Raw genomic sequence first — 19,093 nt, 5'->3', positions numbered from 1 at the left:
TAACACAAGGGAATAGCAACCTGATTAGAAGAAGTGCCAGCTAGAGGAAAGTTAATTCAATCCAACTTCCATATACTATTTGACTAATTTAAATATTAGCCAATTGAGAGTTCATGAGAAACAGCTACATTGCAAAAGCCATACTAAAAGAATCTCTATGCTACAGTAAATATATATATTTGTAATTTTTAAATTGATATTTCAAATCTTTTGTTGTTGTTTTCGCTTTGGGGGTTTTTTGGTTTTATTGTTGTTTTGGCCACGCCTTGCAGCATATGGGATCTTAGTTCCCGGACCAGGGGTCAAACCCATGCCCCTGCAGTGGAAGCGTGGAGTCCTAACCACTGGACCACCAGGGAAGTCCTCAAATCACTTTTTTAATCCAGCATTTTTTTTTTTTTTGGCTGCATTGGGTCTTCATTGCTGCTTGTGGGCTTTCTCTAGTTGCAGTGAACGGGGGCTACTCCTTGTTGTGGTGCACGGGCTTCTCATTGCAGTAGCTTCTCTTGTTGCAGAGCACAGGCTCTAGGCACGCAAGCTTCACTAACTGTGGCACGTGGGCTCAGTAGTTGTGGCTCGCAGGCTCTAGAACACAGGCTCAGCAGCTGTGGCTCATGGGCTCAGTTGCTCTGCGGCATGTGGGATCCTCCCAGACCGGGGCTCAAACCCATGTCCCCTGCATTGGCAGGTGGATTCTTAACCACTGCACCACCAGGGAAGTCCCTTTAATCCAGCTTTTAAAAACCAGCTGTGGGAGATCCCACAGTACACAAGCTAATGCAAAACTCATAGTACTGGAAATTGAGTTACCTGTTCACTTGTAGAAAAACAAGCTGTGACTATGGAGTTTTATCAATCACCATATAAGTTACAAAATGGAACTTGGGTAATATTAGATGACTTCTTCTTTTTTTTTTTTTTTTTTGTGGTACGCGGGCCTCTCACTGTTACGGCCTCTCCCGTTGCGGAGCACAGGCTCCGGACGTGCAGGCTCAGCGGCCATGGCTCACGGGCCCAGCCGCTCCGCGGCATGTGGGATCTTCCCGGACTGGGGCACGAACCCGTGTCCCCTGCATCGGCAGGCGGACTCTCAACCACTGTGCCACCAGGGAAGCCCCCTAGATGACTTCTTTTATAAATATTGCCAGAAGTTGGCAGCCCAGTTACATTAGGTTGTATAATTTGAAATAGCAAGATGGCCATGGAGGTTCATAAATCTTTGAAACTCAAAAATACTGCCAGAAGGTGAGGAAAAAAACACAAAGCAGCATGGACTGACTGCCACTAGAAATTTCCTAGAGAGAAATGTCCCAGGTTAAACATTAGACATTGCAAATATACCAAGTCCATTTAGTTTTCACTCTCCCACAGTCCCTTACCACTTAGTTTTGTCCCCAGCTAACAGGTGGGCTGAAATCAACCTTATTTCAACAAACCAAACATCCAAACTATGTAATCATGGGATGACGTCTGAGCTTGATCTGGCTGGCTGCTTAAAAAGGAGTCTTTCACAATAATAAATGGGAATTTTCATTGTTGACCAAGCTAGATACTAAAGCACTCCACCTTTATACTTCAGGCTGAAATAAACCAAATGTAAATAAATCGCCCTACCTTTAAAAAACGCCTCCTTGCATCCATTTTGAAGTACACAGAAATATGTTTTATTTTGTACACAAAGATGAGATTATTAGCCTACTACCTGTGGGACACAGACCTTTTTAGTTGTTCTCCAATATGGTGATAGATGTAAGCTGAATTTCACATACATTCTCACCTATGCCTTAAACAATGCCACACTTGAGAGGACAGCTAGATGTTTGGGGGACAGTCTGGGGCCAGGGACCTAGTAGAACTGAGAGTCCCATGGGGTCCCAGTCCAAGTCCCTGCCTTCATTAGCATGGTGTTCTCACCATGCTGTTCCATGAGGAACAGTCTAAGGATTTATTGCTGCTCTGTGCTACTCTGGATCTCCGAAACAAAGTTTCCACAAATTAGGCATTTAAGATTACCCCACAGACACACACACAAATCTGTTCTTAATTAAAGAGAAATATAATTTAAACTGTTTCTATATCCTAATAAAAAGTGAATGCATCATCACAGATGACCTTATATGCTTGTTTATTATTACTGATTCCTTTGAGTTTCACTTCCCTTATTCCTTTAATACCTCACTCTCTTGGGTTTTCTTTTCTGAATGTACAATGTGTGGGGAAAAAAAAACCTGAAACATCTCTTTAGATGGTTGATGTATCTGTCAAGGGGCTACGCTACAGTTCCAAATACAAAAACCACATTCCAAAACAGGAATATTCTCCAAACCCTTTACTTTCACGGTGTGCCTTCAAATTTTGTTGCTTTTTAAAACTTCTGACTGGAAGTACCAGCAAATCACAGTACCACCTGCTTATTTACACAGAAGAACTCTCTGCAACTTGAGAAATCACAGCAGAAGGTACCAGCATGGATTGCTGCCAGTCACCTGGGCAGTTTCCTCCCACACACTGCTCCCTCCATAAGGGACTGTGATGACAACCTGGGCAGTGGTCCTTCTGGGCTTTCCAGGAAGACTCTGACAGCAACCTAACCCACAAAACCTTAGGTTAGAGGGAAACCTCAATTCACCTCTGCCATTTTGGTATGCAACTGAAATATGCAAGTCAAAGGAATGGATTTATATTTTAAAACAGATGAAAAGAAGATATGACACTTTCTTTCAATAAATGCTTAGTAGTCTTAACCAAGTTTTTTAAAGCTTTCTTTCAATCTGACTGAAATTCTTCAAACTTCACACCACAGCTTAATTTTTTTTCCCCTTTTCGGTACCCAGCTATGATGGAGAAGACCTAGTCACCATATTCTGTATAAGCATTGAAGCCAATTATTAATTAGGTCTAAATAAAAAATTCTCTCCCCTTGGATTAACAATCTCTGGTATTATTTTTCCCATCTTTTACACTTTTTCACAATAGCGTTTCTTTGAAAACTCTTCTCAGCGTCCTCTGACAACATTACCTTGTTGTAATTTCTGATTGGCACATACTCAGTGTCTTTTTCTATCTGTGTGGCTAGAATCTAGCCCACTGCCTGGCATTCAGCAGGATAAATATTCTCAAGAAACTGTGAAATCGTACATGAGCAGCATTCAATAAATGGCTGAGCATAATTTGTCTTCCTTGACTATACTTTGCTATTTGGTCACATTTTCCTATTATTCCTACCATGTGGAAATAATCATACTTCCATCATGAATTGTCCCTTTGACTCACAAGAACATGCAATAAGCTCGTTCTAAAAGTTATCCTAAAATGGGAACCTAAGTATTGCTTTTCTAGTAGATGCACAGTATCCATCAATGAAAAGTTTGGTATACCTTGGCAGAACTTCAATATGCCTTAAATATGCCTAAAATTTCATCTTCTGTGTTTCCAAATCTCATGCATTGTAAGAACAAGAAGTTCTGTTGGTGTTGCCAAAAGGGCTTTATTTTAGTGGGGCCAATGAAATGTCTTACTGAGAATAGTTCAATACTTAGATTAAGTGATATTTTTAAACACACACAATTAGCTAGCGATTTATTTTATTAGATACTTTTTCTGTTTTTTCTTAAAAGGTTGATTTTTTTTTTTTTTTTTTTTTTTTTGCGGTACGCGGGCCTCTCACTGTTGTGGCCTCTCCCATTGTGGAGCACAGGCTCCGGACACGCAGGCTCAGCAGCCATGGCTCACGGGCCCAGCCGCTCCACGGCATGTGGGATCTTCCAAGACCGGGGCACAAACCCGCGTCCCCTGCATCAGCAGGCGGACTCTCAACCCCTGCGCCACCAGGGAAGCCCCGATAATTATTTTGTAACTGTTTATTAAATGTCTATCTTTGCTTAGAACAGCTTATTACTATAAATAAAAAAGATATACATACTCTAATTTGCACATCTTCCAATTTCAAAGACATTCTAAAATCATGTCTAAATGCCAAATAGAAAATGCAAGATATTTGGAACAAATGCCACGGCACATGTTAATGGACAAACTAAAATCACCAGTCTTTAAGCTTTTGATCAGAGCTGAACAGGGCTATTAATGGATATTTTTCCTTAGACCAACATTTTCCAGGTTGACATAAACACTTCTCTCTTTCTTCCTCTTGTTCACACACATACACACACACACACACACACACACACACACACACACAGTTCAATACTGAGAAAAGCGAAAAGACAAGAAAGTGTGAAAGAAAAATGAGGGACTTCCCTGGTGGTCCAGTGGTTAAGAATCCGCCTTCCAATGCAAGGGACGTGAGTTCAATCCCTGGTCAGGGAACTAAGATCCCACATGTCGCGGGGCAACTAAGCCTGCGTGCCGCAACTACAGAGCCCTCGCACCACAACTAGAGAGAAGCCCTCGCACCACAGCGGAGGATCCTGCATGCCACAATGAAGATCCCATGTGCCGCGACTAATACCCAACACAGCCAAAAATAAAATAAATAAATATTTTTTAAAAAGAAGAAAGAAAAATGAAATATGGCCAGTTTTGTTCTTCAACAGAAAACTCTGTCTCCCTAGAGCCTTGGCAAGGTCATAGACACCTTGGAATCACCATGACCACTGATGTGAACTGGCTGTCCTTAAAAGAATGCTTCTCACTTAGCAGATACATTAGAGAGATGGGGGAAAGGTGTAAAATAAAAGATTGGAAAGGGGCTTCAATTATTGTTGGAAGAACTCACAAAAGTGGGTTTCATTTTCTTTGATTCTTCGATAAATTAGTAAACTTGACTAACATAATCTGGAAATCTTTCCCCAAGTTAAAGAAAGAAATATTTAGGAGTTTAACTATTTTGTAGTTCCCCCTTTGAACTCAGAATTCCCAGGCTAAAGATTAGTTAGTGAAACCACAGAGCCCCATGCCTTCCTGCAGTAAGGTTAATAATTACACCCAATTTAATGTCTAGAATTCCATTCCCAACCCAAAGCCTTTAAGTAGGAAATCTCATAGTATGTTTCACTGGAGATGAGGCCTAATGATTAAACTGAAATGTGAAGTTTTGATAATGATATTCAAAATCTTAAAGACATTCACTGGAGTGACTGACCAGAAGTACAACCCATGTTCCCACAACCTTTTCAGACCAGGCCAAGTTCTGAGGTTTCAAAAACTCGCTTTCTTTCTTTCCTCCTCTCCAAGGTACTCCTACAATACTCTACCCCATTAAGAAGAAACAATGGCTATCCAAATTCTCCATAAATGAAAATCTAAACTGACAGAGGTGTATTCAAGAGGATCCAACATGATGTTTACCCAACAAGGAAGCTTCCACTCCTTGGGAAGACATTCATTGGTGTCTTTGGATTTTAATTTGAAGATTTCTTTTTAAGACAGCAGCTCGGGACTTCCTTCGTGGCACAGTGGTTAAGAATCCACCTGCCAATGCAGGGGACATGGGTTCAATCCCTGGTCAGGGAAGATCCCACATGCCATGGAGCAACTAAGCCCGTGCACCACAACTACTGAGCCTGAGCTCTAGAGTCCACAAGCCACAACTACTGAGCCTGCGTGCCACAACTACTGAAGCCCGTGTGCCTACAGCCTGTGCTCCACAACAAGAGAAGCCACTGCAAAGAGAAGCCCGCGCACCGTAACAAAGAGTAGCCCCTGCTCACCACAACTAGAGAAAGCCTGCGTGCAGCAGTGAAGACCCAATGCAGCCAAAAATAAATAAATAAATAAATAAATTTATGAAAAAGAAAAAAAAAGAAAGAAAAGAAACTGGAGTGGGAGTAGAACAGAGAAGATAATGGCAGAGGGAAAAAAAAGAAAGAGGAGGTCAAGAAGCAAGGTCAAAGACTAGAATCTGAACTGGCATCTAAGACCAAGCTATTTTTAAGAATGAGGAAGTCTGATACTAAGTTTTGAGTTGTTGGCACTTCTAAATTACCTATAAAACCCACTCCATTTCTACAAACCATTGGTAAATTTCACCACACACAAACTTGTGGGAACGGGGTATTTGTGTGTACATCAATGAGAGGATTTCTCCTCTGAGTTGGTGGGGCCTTAAACAAATACAACCTGTAGAGGAACAAGACAGTCCATGAACTCAGCTAATATTTTGGAAGCAGAAGCTCAGGTAATAATCCCTGCAGGAGTTCACAGAAGTCTTGGGAAGAATGTAGGACATTCCAAAGGCTAAGTAATGGAGGTTCAAGCCAATTTTATCTCGACCATAGGAGATGGACAACTCCAGCCATTATTCAGGTTACAACTAGCAGCTAAGGTGTTTATAACTCCAGGAAAATGGAACAAATTTTCCAGAAATTAGGAGTTTATTGCTCCTCAAAAATTAGTCCCATTATTTCCTGACCCATTATTGATAAAGTTCAAAAACTGTTTAGCCCTTAAAATGTGGGCTTTTGAGCCAAAGAAATCTACAAGTTCTACAACAAAGATCAATGTTGGTAGAGTTAAGAGTAAGGCATGGCAGGCAAGGAAGGCTAAAGAGTAGTCAACTCCATGAGGACAGGGGCCATGTGATTTGGTTCTCAGGTGACAAGCACAATGCCTGGCACATAGCAGTCACACAATAAATCCATGTTAAATGAATAACATTCATTTAATATAGCTCCAAATTATAGTAGAGACAATAAATGAATCACACAAAGGTTTAACTAAACTAATTTTATCCCTGAAACAAAAGCTAGATGGGGCTTCCCTGATGGCGCAGTGGTTGAGAGTCTGCCTGCCAATGCAGGGGACACAGGTTCGTGTCCCGGTCCGGGAGGATCCCACATGCCGCGGAGCGGCTGGGCCCGTGAGCCATGGCCGCTGAGCCTGCGCGTCCGGAGCCTGTGCTCTGCAACAGGAGAGGCCACAGCAGTGAGAGGCCCGCGTACCACCAAAAAAAAAAAAAAAAAGCTAGATAGATAGTGGCCATGAAGACTTAAATTATTTGAGATATCCCACCCATATGTGAAATGCAGAATCACCAGGCACGCTTGAGGCAAACAGATGTCTCCCTTAACTATGATAAGGCACATTCAACACTATAGAGAATTAAAATGACTACCAGCCTATTAATGCTAGGTACTATACAGAATTAGCAGACCTCCTAGGGACGTACAATCTAACAGGCAGCTCTGACACATGTGTTAAAGCCTAATCAGTTGATGACTACCAGCAACAGGAACAAATTTGTAGTCAGACAAAATCAGATTTATTGATTTGGTGCAGCGAGGGATGGCACTCAGAGAAAGCACAAAATGATGCTGAGAAAGACCGAGAAGAGAATCATCTTTTGTAAGGTTTGGGTTCTCGTTGAAGGATTCCAAGGAGGGTCTAAGGGAAGCCGATTCAGTTCTGGAGTGACTGCAGTTTTGAGGTGAAATTAGATGTGGGGATTAACTAGGGGTTGTTATGAGGTGAGGGTGATTTAGCAACTAAAGATGTCCAGTAGGGAATTCCCTGGTGGTCCAGTGGTTAGGATTCCACACTTTTCACTGCTGTGGCCCAGGTTCAATCCCTGGTCGGGGAACTAAGATCCTGCAAGCTGTGCGGCGTGGCCAAAAAATAAAAATAAAAAATAAAGATGACCGATAAAATATGAGAACAGCAAAGCAGGTCTGGAGTGTCAGCCGCAAGTAAGCATTAATCACTGAAAGGGAGGCCCTTATGGCATCTTACAGCTGCTGCATAACTGGGAGAAGCAGTGTTCTATGATAACTTTGCAGCTGGCCTGCTGTGTGTCTGTCCTCCAAGCCTGACTAGTGGCAAGGCTGCCTTTGTTGCTTCTCCATCCAGCTGATTTTCACTCTGTCAGAGACAGGCTTTGATCTTTACACAGATACAAGTATTAAATAATCCTCCTTAACCAAGGAGTAGAAAGGGACATTCTCAAAACCTTAATCTAAGAGAAATGGGCCCAAAAGAAAAGATTGTTATATTTAAAATCTTTTCGAAACTGACTGACCCATAAACCTAATCCCATCTACCTTTCTTCAGTCCTCCAAGCATCCCTCTAGCCAAGCACATGTGTCCTGGATAATAATAGTTGGTTTACTTCCCTGTCTTCTCCCCTGGACTCCAAACTCCTAAAAGAGAGGGGAAGTACTCATTTTATACCTGATGACTCACAGCTCCCAACACATCCTAAGTGCTATGTAGCCAAACTGTCTGCTTGTCTCCTCTGTCCAGAATGGCCCTATCCAAGGCCTCTTACACAGTGAAACAGATTTTGCTCTCTAAATAAGTGTTAAAGAATGTCATAATCTAAAGGATTCACTACATGGATGAGACAGGGAAGAGCTGATCAGCCGATCAGCAACATCTACAACTCTAGGTCAAAGAAGAAGGAAGCTTCCCTTTGAAGAGTTCACCGATGGCTTTGTTGCCACCTGATAAAGTCAAAAGCACTTGAAATAAACAGCTCAGCACAAATGGAGTTGAACCCCTACCAAACCGAATCGCTTATTATGCAGTAACTGGAGATTTTCATATATCTGTCTTTCCAGCAAGACTGTAAATTCCTGGAGGTGAGAGGTTATACACGTCTTGTTCATTTTGCTCCCCTGCTCTCTGCCTACCATGCTGCACAGTACAGGTGTTCAATCATGTGAAAGCCAAGTGGATAAAGCAGAAAAATAAGAAGACCCTCCTTTAGTTAAAGGGAAAGGGTAAAAGCACGATGCGAGCTGGTAAGCAAGAGGAAAGGTATCCCACATGCGGATGAGAGGCTCCCAGTGCATGAGGACGGAGGGCTCCATAGACGGCTTCCCTGAGAGAGGAAAGGAAGAAGTTGGTGAGTGGACTTGGAACATGGAAACATAGAACAAGATCTGAAACTGGGCAGAGAGGAGGGGGGGAAAGGAAGCAGAGAGAGGACTGGGAAGACAAAAATAAGGAGATGAACTACCAAGGTCAGAAGATGAGAACACTGTCTTTATTAAAACCACCACCGATGCAGGGAAAGCGGGAAGAAAGATGAAAATATAGCTCAAAACAATGACTGGGGAATAGAGGCAGGAGTCCAAGGGGGGCCTAGAAGGTCTCTTTATCTGGATGTTATTAAAAGCAAGGCCTGGTGTCGAGAGGTAAGGAAGGGCTCAGAGCCCACAGCGCAGCCCAACTTTGGAGCAGGTGCAAACCACAGTCACCGTTTTGCTTTTCTTTCTCCCATCTCCTTTTTCTTCTCTGTCTTTCCTCCGCTTCCCCTCCCCCTTCCTCCTGCTGCAAAAAGTGTTGGCCACATAAGACCACGTACTTCTTTCAGGTTAGTGGAACAGGTGCATTAGAGTTCTGCCTTTGTCTGTCCTGATGACATGGCTACAAAGAAGAAGAGGAATAGGACTAGCTGTCCTTTCAGTGTCTCTTCAAAGATGACTTTCATGGCACAGAAGGGCAATGACAGAAACCACAGCAGAACCTGGAACGTCAAGATGACATGCCCATTCTCATTATGTGACCTGCAGTCAGCAAGTGGATACCACTGTGTCTAAACTATTAACTGTCTAAAGAACAAGCAAACTGGATTATGGACTTGGGCAGGGGGTGCTCCGGGAGGAGGAAAGGAATGCTGCTGACGCCCAGCACCCACTGGCTGGGTTTCCTACCACATGTGAAAATCTAGCCACAGCTGTGGGACCCAACGCCACACGTCCTACAAAACCCCAACAGACGGCAAAAGTCCTTCTGTTATAATGTGCACTGTGAATAATCAGAATTAATATGCTTCAAGCAATTAGAAAAATTGAATCATCTACCTCAGTGTGGTGGCTTTTATTAGGTAACCCCAACACTGAAAACTTAAACAATATGCAGTACATCAGATTTGAGGGAAATGTCCCCAGTTTTGATGAATAGGTAATTTTACTAACTCTTCGTATTGAAACATCTTTGAATAGACATTATTTGTGCTACTGCTGCATTGAGACTTCTTCTCTGAAACAACTCTAAACTCTCCAATTCTGTGTATTCATGTTCCCACTTCAAAATTATTTCTGTGAATCCCTCCCTGTGATTGGGAGAAAGATGTGTTATCTTCCTCCAAAGAATAGCAGTCATCAACAGTATTTTACCAGGTACGCACTCTTTTCTCAGTAGACACAAATGTTGAAAGGAAATCACCACCTTAGATCAAGAAAATAGAATCTATAATATTGTGAAAGGCCAGTGTCTGTCAAGTTTGTCCTCAAATTTTGAACATAGATTGTCCTCTAACTTATAAACTTGTGGAATTCTAAAAGTCTGATGGTTAATCACTTGTGAAAAAGAGAGAGGTATTTCTGCCCAGTAAGAACTACACACACAAAAGTGAGGTTCTCAGCTCAGCCTACAAAAGCCTTTCTGACTTGTGCTCCACCTAAAACAGCATCAATAAGACTGCAGAACCAACAGTAAAAGTGATATCTCTATGGGAAAATGCATTCAGAATTCCTATTTTGGATGCCCGGAACCCGAAACTCTCCCTTGCTGGCAATGAAAACAGGGGCCCCCTTGCTCAAAGCAGGCTTTGCGTGTGGTCATGGTGTGGACTTTGGGGAGGAGGGTGTCTGTGTTGAAGATCAAGACTGGAAATGCAAGGGACTTCCCTGGTCCAGTGGTTAGGACTCCTCACTTCCACTGCAAGGGGCACGGGTTTGATGCCTGGTTGGGGTACTAAGATTCTGCATGCCGCGCGGAGCGGCCGAAAAAGACTGAAAATGCAAAGTGAGGGATGTAAATACACTGCTGTCTAGACTGGGGGGGAAGGTTGAGGGGGACAAAAGTGGGAGAGTGGGGCTTGGGTGGGTGAGGGAAAGTGCTGAAGGTCACGGACAAACAGAACAGTTTCTCACCACCTCTTCCCACCTGCTCTGCATCCCCAAAATGACCCGCTTTGGAAGACTGCGAGGGGAAGGGCTGAGAAGAAATGAAAGGCTACAGCAGGATCCATGCAGTTAGAGCAAATGAGAAGGGGCAGGAATCACCAGTAAGAAGTAAAGTGGGAGAGATACAGTGTTCTAGAAGCGGGAGAGATGCTGTCTTCTAGTTGGAGATAAGGGGTGGATTTGTCACATGTAAGACGTGCATTCATAAATCAGAACGTTGTCTGTGTGGCCCGCGCACAGGCCCCAAGTAAAGAGAAATCAATAGTTACTGCTCCAAAGCGGAAGAACAATTAGCAAATTAAATTCACTAGAGTCCTTGTGAATGCTGCTTTTGTTAAGGATAATCTTTTTTTTTTAAGTATATTCCAAAAATTTTTTGCACACCTCTTGCAACTTGCCAGACCCAATGTCTTCATCAAAGACACTGGAATCCAGAGTAAATATACACTCATAATTTGTCTGGAATTCACACATTTCAAATCCTACTGCAGAAATTCGGCTTCAGTCACTAACTTCAAGCAAGGTGTTGGTAGCTTACTTCAAGCGATTGTGTGTCCTTCAAACAATATTATATCCAGAACTAATACGCTAATGTCTTTTCTTACTACTTGCTACAGATATTAACTAGCAGTCATTCTTTATCTGTAACATAAGCACCACCTGAAAAATTTATATTTTTGTCTATGTTAAGCTATAAATCTTATCATTTTCATACATTGAAAATCAAAAATACAAACAATATTATTTTAAATAATGTCTGGGATTACCATGTTTTCCCACAAATTATTTGAATGATGAATTTAACCTCGCGTTATTAAAAATACTGCACAATTAAAATTTTTTCTTACGTAGTTTATTTTTTTTCCTAGAGAGACCCATTTGGTCCTGTTGGGCGTAAACCCAGCATGGGAGGAAATAGCCAGAGCTGAGGGGTCTCCCTGGGGCTCTGCACTACAAATGAGGACAAACTCCTTTCCTGTTAGTCATTTCTTCACTGGCAGGACACACCCACTGGGAGCACTTGACTCTGTGGGGTCCAAATGGGAGGAGGGCAAGTCTGGCTGGTGAACAGAATCCCAATCTGGGTTTAACTATCATTTTCCCTGTCTCACTGGGACGTTTAAGGCTGTTGCCTTAATTTTGTTTTTAATCTATTTTTTCATCCATAAACTAAGGAATACATCCTATAGAATACCCACTAGAGATGGTTCTACTAGGGATCCAGATGCTATGTGGAACATAATGGAATGAATATCTATGTCACAAGACTCATTGCCAGTCTTCATGCAAGCTTCTGGTGACCACGCTCAAGTGAACTTTAATGCAAGTTAACTTGGACGTGTTTTCCTGATATCACAGGAAGTCTTAACAGGCTCCTTTGAAAGCCTCAGGGCCAGTCAGAGTGATCCTGGCCATTTCAGACATTGGACTGTCAGAAGCAAATCAGGACAGGGATGTCATTTTGGCAAAGGTTGGTATCACGGTGCTCAGAATCTCTTCTCACTTGACAGGGAAAATCCCTATGGGTTTCAACCAGAGAACACGCAGCTAGAAAATGGGAGAATAAGAGCATGTTGTGTCTAGTCCTACACATCTGAGGACACCTACCCGGTCTGTTTCTGATAATGATCCACAGAAAGGGTTACCTTTGCCTTAAAACATCTAATGTCCTGTGTATATACATTAGACAATTTATCTCGATTAGAATGCCATCCAAATCTCTAAGACATACCATAAGAAACACAAAGCAGCATTATTACTATTATTTGCATTACCTCTGTATTCACAACTTCCATTGGTCTTTTCTTGATTTCTCCTATGTCCAAGTAACTGGGGGGAAAAAAAACAATAAGGGCTTCTTTTATTACTTTTGAATCAGCTATGTAAATTGCCTTTTTAAAAATTATTAAAAAGTAAAGCTAGCCATAGGAAATACTTAAGCCTAAAGCAAAAATCAATAGCTACTAATTAAAAGCCATTATAATAACAGGAACTGCTTTCAAGGCTGACACATGTCCATGCTAAACTTCAATGAAATTGAAGTCTTAGAAATACATACTTCCACTGGGGAACATTTTTCCCCACAATGGTCAGCTACTTACTATATATATGGTATTTCTTATTTTTATATCAATTTTGATATAAAGAGTGGTTTGTGTGTAAAGCTGCTTAACAGTTAGTTCTATTAATCACAGACTTTAGGCCAAAGAAAGTAGTACTGATCCCATGCATTAGAGTAACAACTGTGAAAAGCTGGGAAATCTTTTTTCCTGGGAGAGCACTTTAATGATCCAGAAACGCTCAGCCGTGTGGGATGGATGGTTTAGGCACTGGTTCAGCTAAAATACAGATGGGTAAACTAGTTAACCTCTGAAGACCCTTATTATTCCATTACTGTTTGCTACATATATTAACTAGTGATCATTCTTTAGCTATAGCATAAGCACAACCTAAAAACTTTATACCTTTGTCCACTTCAAGCTATCTGTCCATCACTGTGATCTTGTTCCACTGTGCTTCATACATAGAAGGTGCTAAATAAATGTTTTAATATTAAAAATAAATATAAATCTAGGATTTAATTTATAACCATAAATAGAAAGATAGATACATTCTCTACCTCAACTACCATAATTGCTGAGTTGCCAAAAAAGTTCATATTAGAATTAATTTTGGCTATGTTTTATTTTGTTGTTTTTTGGATAGAACGCCTTACTTAATCCATACCTCTGCAAATTATCATGCATTTCTCTTACATAAACAGTATTATACAAGACAGTGAAAATTCTCCCTCTGCTTAACAATAAAATGGGTCTTTCGGAAATCTTCAGGGACTGATTTCTGACATAACAATAAAACATTCTAACTGTCATGTGCAGGAAAGTGGTTTCAGATCCACATGTAGTAGAGTCAACGTCCCAAAATGCATAAGGAATACTCTGAGGAAAATAACAATCTCTAGAATTCTCTGTTATAAAATAAAGGTTTAATAGCTACCTGAAGTTTAATCACCATTTCAAAAACATTAGAAGAAACATGAGTAAAAGATATGCAAGAACAAAGTTGATCATTTTCATTTGAAAAATATTTTTCCACCATTGCTATCTTCCCCAACATCAATTAGGGTCTACATGGCATGAATTACGCTCAGCATCTTTTGGGCTTTCTTTTGTTCTGCCAGTTGCTTCATTTGTTATGTAAACTTAAAACTGCAAAGCTTCAAATATATTCAGCATTTAAATCTTCTTGGCTTCTATCATTATAACCATAGATACTACCACTTTAACACAAATAAATACCCATCTGTCAGCATGGAAAATTAACCATGGACACTGTTATAACAAACTCAGGGTTTTTGTGTGTGAGTTAAAAGCAAAAATAACCATGCAAATCTCTTTTATATACATATATATATATATATATATATATATATAAAGAGTGATTTGAAGTGCACTTTCTATTTGGTTTGGAACTGTACCTGTTTTTATCTTTTGAGTTGGTAGCACTAAATAAACAAAAGAGAATACGAATTATTAAAGTGAGTCTGGAATTGCAGATTTACATTCCCATGAAATTGCTTCATATGAAAATTATTTAACTTAAAAAATTAACGAAGTATATGATGAAAGGAACTGGACACAGAGATGCTTTGCATTTATAACACTTCGTTGTTTACAAAACACATTCACATCCATACCATTTACTTTCTACAACAAGACTGTGAGGTAGGAATGGTTATGTTCCTTTTCTGCGTTAGGAAACTGACTAGCTGTGTCAAGTGAATTGCACAAGGATGCAGAGCTAATAAACAGCTCAAACACAAGTCTCCTGACTCTCAGCTTTAAGTTCTAAGTTATTTTGAAGTACAGTTTCATTTGGCTCTTTTCTACGGAAGTTAGACAAAGCATACTAAAGGGGGTTTCAGGGAAGGGAAACTAAATCCAAATGTATCCCTCACCTCCCATAAAAAGAACATCTGGCATAAGAAAAAAGCAGAACACCTAGAACTCAATTTAAACAAACTTACACAAGCTAGGATGATATTAGATAACTTTAGTGATACTTGGGAAAATAGTTCTACACAATCAGAAGTCACAAGCATAGATTTTATGGTAAAGGTTCTTTTTTCCCATCCTGAGGCCCAAGCTAAATTTTAATTAAAATATTATATTAAAAGTTATGGGGGGAAAAAACCTATGGAATATAGACTTACCATACAATCCAGCAATTCCACTCCTAGGTATATACCCAAAGAGAAATGAAAACTTATACACACCCAAATAATGAAAACTTGTATATACCCAAAGAGAAATGAAAATGTTCATAGCAGCATTATTCATATTAGCCAAAAGTGAAGCAATCCAAATATCCATCAACTGATTAACAGATAAACACAATGTGGTATAGCCATATCATGGAATATTATTCAACAATAAAAAGAATGAAGTACTGATACATACTATAACATGATAAGCCTTGAAAACATTACGCTAAGTGAAAGAAGACAGAAACACAAAAGGTCATATATTGTATGGTTCCTTTTACAGGCATACCTCATTTGATTGCACTTAACAGATATTGCATTTTTTTACAAATTGAATCAGGTTTGTGGCCACCCTGCATGGAGCAAATCTATCAGCGCCATTTTTTGCAACAGCATTTGCTCACTTCATGTCTTTGTGTCACATTTTGGTAATTCTTGCAATATTTCACACTTGTTCATTATATTATATTTGTTATGGTAATCTGTGATCAGTGATCTTTGATGTTACTACCATGACTTGCTAAGGGCTCAAATGATGATTAGCATTTTTTAGCAATAAAGTATTTTTTAAATAAGGCATGTACTTTTTTAGACATAACGTTATTATTGCACACACAATAGACTACAGCATAGTGTAAACATAACTTTCATATACACTGGGAAACCAAAAAACTCCTGTGACGTGCTTTATTGCAATATTCACTTTATTGCAGTGGTCTGGATCAGAACTTGCAATATCTCTGAGGTATGCCTGTATATAAAATGTCCAGAATAGACAAATCCATAGAGACAGAGAAATTAACTACTACTGATTAGTGGTTACTAGAGCATGGGGAGAAGGGGAAACTGGGAAGGTACAGGGTTTCTTTTTGGAGTGATGGAAATGTTCTAATATTAGTTTGTGGTGATGGCAGCAAAACTCTATGAATATACTAAAAACCACTGTGGTTTATGTTATGTGAAATATATCTCAGTAAAGCTATAAAAAAAAACCCTATGGAATATTAAATTCTACCTGTCCTACAGTACCCACTCCCACGAGGAATAATTTCTCTCAACTCCCATATAACTTTAACTATCTTTCTAATTGCACTCATTCTTTTGTACTTTGCATTAAAATTACTGGTGTGCATGTAGTCTGTCTCCTGTTAGATTGTGAACTCCAAAAGACAAGGAATCCTGTCTTATCTTTGCTCCCTTCAGAGACCTAAGCACAGTTTGCAGATTCACTGAACGCCCACAATAAGTGAGCGCCCTGCCAGGAACTGGGGATAAGCACCACTAACGACCTCTGTCCTTGAAGGTTTAACCATCAAGTACCTGGTGACAGACATGTAGACAAATACAGTAAGCCAGTAAACTTTTCCAAGCATTAAGGAAATAACATAAACGTGCAGGAGGTGGGAGGAGGGTCACAAAGTGGAGTGTGGTCAGTTCTACTTGGAATTGAAAGGTTGAAAGCACTTTTCTTTATGGGTGACAATACTTCCAAGTGATTTTTAAGAAGTCTTTATTTAAACTCATATGATAGGTTCCAACATTGTAAATCAACTATACTCCAACAAAAATTAAAATGAAATAAAATGATAGGTTCCAAGCAAAAGTGGAAAGAGAAAAAGCAGAACAGAAAATGCCAAATATCTAACATGACGTTTGTGCTACTCTTTCCAAATAGCTAGTCACGGAATACTTTTTTTTTTCTTCGATTCCCACTCCTTATACACACATTTAAAGTCTGTTCCTACTGCTCCGTACGTGAACTTTCTTTTCCAATCACACTTTCAACCTCTGACCCCAGCCGCAGCGGGAGCCTTGAGTGGCATCAACCCGCACAGTCGCAGCCCCTGAGCGCACCGAGGTGTGGGGTGAGGCGGGGGTTATTCCATTCCACCTTAGAACCCTCTGAAATGACGGGTGGTGGGGATAGAAGGACTCACTTGAGTTTCTTGAAGGCTTCCTGGCCCCCGGCCACGTAGTTGCCCCCGGTCTGGATCTGGTCTAGCTTCCGGATGCGGTGCCCGGTCCGCGGGGTGTAGATGTTCCTGACGGCCCCAAAGGGCGCCTGAACGCCGCCCGTCACCTCCTTGAGGAAGACGTCGAAGCTGGACACCTTCTTCTCGTGGAAGACGAAGCGGCGCCCCGCGAAGAAGGGGTCCCCGTTGCGGTACACCAGCACGCTCTTCACGACCGGCTGAGACAGGTGGCTGGACCTGGCGCTGGTGCCGCTCATCTTCCCCACGGGACGCCGCTCAGGCGCGCTTCTCAGCGGGGAGGCACGTCCGCTGCCCCAGGGGCCTCACGGCACACGCGGCGCGGGGTCGCGTCCTGAAACGAACGGGCAACAGACAAGCTCACGGGTAAAGGCGAAGCAACTGCGTATGCCGGGCGTTCACCCCGCGAAGACCCTGCAGCTGCAGGACACATTTAAGTATTTCACCAGAGTCTGCACAGCCAATCAGCAATCGCGGTGCGCGCAAGACACCTGTTTCACTCGTTACCGGCAGAATCGAGGTGTAACCACCTCTGCACAGGAGCCGCGCGGGGGGCTTGAAACAGGCAAACTTCGTGCGCCCGGGAGGGAGGTGGGAACACACACACACACACACACACACACACACGAATTATAAAAAAAATTATAAATGTGATGAAACTTCTTTCCTCGCCTGGCTCTCTCCCCTCTCAATCTTCTGTTTGTTCCCAAAGTAATTAGGGTTCCAGCTGGAATTGCCCATTTTTTTCTTTGCCGAGAAATAAATGCCTAAAGTGCATTGAGAGAGTTTCCCAGACCCCTCCCCCCTCCCCAGATGACCTGCACCGCGCCGCGGCGAAGCTCCCATGGGCATCGTTGAACACATAGGGCAGAGGCAGGCAATCGAGTCCCAAGGCGGGGGGTAGTGGGTGGGATCCCAGGAGGCGCCCGCGGCCGGAGTACCTACCGACACCCGAGGCCCAGTGGGGGGAGGGGCGGCTCGGGCCGGGCCGGGCCGGGCCGGGCGGGGCGGGGGTGGGGCAGGGGCGCCGCGCTGAAGTCGGCGGCGGCCGCGCGTCGCTCCCGCTGTTCCTCCAGCTGCTGTTGCCTCTGCGGGCCTCCCTCACCCGGGGCGCGCGGGGGGAACGGAGTTGTTATTTCTCGCCGTTTCCATAGCAACTGCAGCCGCGCGCAGGGAGCGGAATCAATTAACTAGGCCTGGCGCGCTCCTGGATCCGTCGGGCTTTGCCCTCAGCCTCCGGCAGAAACTCGAGAAGTGAGTGTTTGGGGGGGAAGAAGGGGAAAGCCTGGGAGTCATTACCATGCAGTCACTCTATAAATGGACGCCTACTGGGTGCCAGGCGCTGTGTTAGAAGTTGGGGAATACAGCGACATAGAAAAAAATCTAATATTTTGAAGTGCCTACCATATGCGTAGCTTTATGCCGAGAAAAGTTTGCCTCAAGAAGGCTGTGGCTATCGGTGCCCAAGAGCCCACATCCATGCTGTTTGTATAGATTGGATCGGTGTACGGTAAGATGGGGGAGAGGAGCTTTGAGAACTTCAGTGAAGAGGTGCTTTGTCCAAGCTACTCTGGGACACATATTATGGAAGCAGGAAAATTCTCTTTAAAAAGTTGAAATCTTCCAGCTCATCTCTCCCAGTGTTCCCTTTGTTCCTCCTAAGACGTCCCTACTATATGTCATGTGCAAATTTCATTACTGGCTGTTCCTAATTCTTCATCTATGAATAAAAATAATGTTAATAACTACCATTAACTGAACACTTACCATGTGCATTGTGTTAAGCACTTTAGATTATCTAATTTAATTAGATTATCTAATTTAATGTTCACAGCCTTCAGAGGTAAATACTCTCTCCTCAGATGAGGAAACTGAGGCGTAGAGAAACAGAAGACATTCACCTCAGGTCGTTTGGGAAAATTCAAACCCAGTTTTCTGTGATTCCAGGACCACCTTAACCACCATGTCAT

At 42.0% G+C, this 19,093-nt stretch overlaps 1 protein-coding gene across 1 annotated transcript in view; it reads right to left on the bottom strand.

Annotated features, from left to right (window-relative positions):
* The window catches only part of DCDC2 (doublecortin domain containing 2), a 149,383-nt gene extending 131,833 nt beyond the window's left edge, over nt 1-17,550 (bottom strand). The window contains exons 1-2 of the mRNA XM_082637177.1: nt 17,070-17,550; nt 12,644-12,698 (exon numbers count right to left, since the gene is read on the bottom strand). Coding sequence (XP_082493303.1) covers nt 12,644-12,698; nt 17,070-17,362 — 348 coding nt within the window. The 5' untranslated portion in view covers nt 17,363-17,550. The remainder of the gene's footprint in view (nt 1-12,643; nt 12,699-17,069) is intronic.
* Between the last annotated feature and the right edge of the window lie 1,543 nt (nt 17,551-19,093).

This window comes from Mesoplodon mirus, assembly GCF_964341445.2.
Source record: "Mesoplodon mirus genome assembly, chromosome: 12".
Lineage (NCBI taxonomy): Eukaryota > Metazoa > Chordata > Mammalia > Artiodactyla > Ziphiidae > Mesoplodon > Mesoplodon mirus.
Note: the sequence above shows the minus strand (reverse complement) of the source record. Positions and strands in the feature narration are given on the sequence as shown.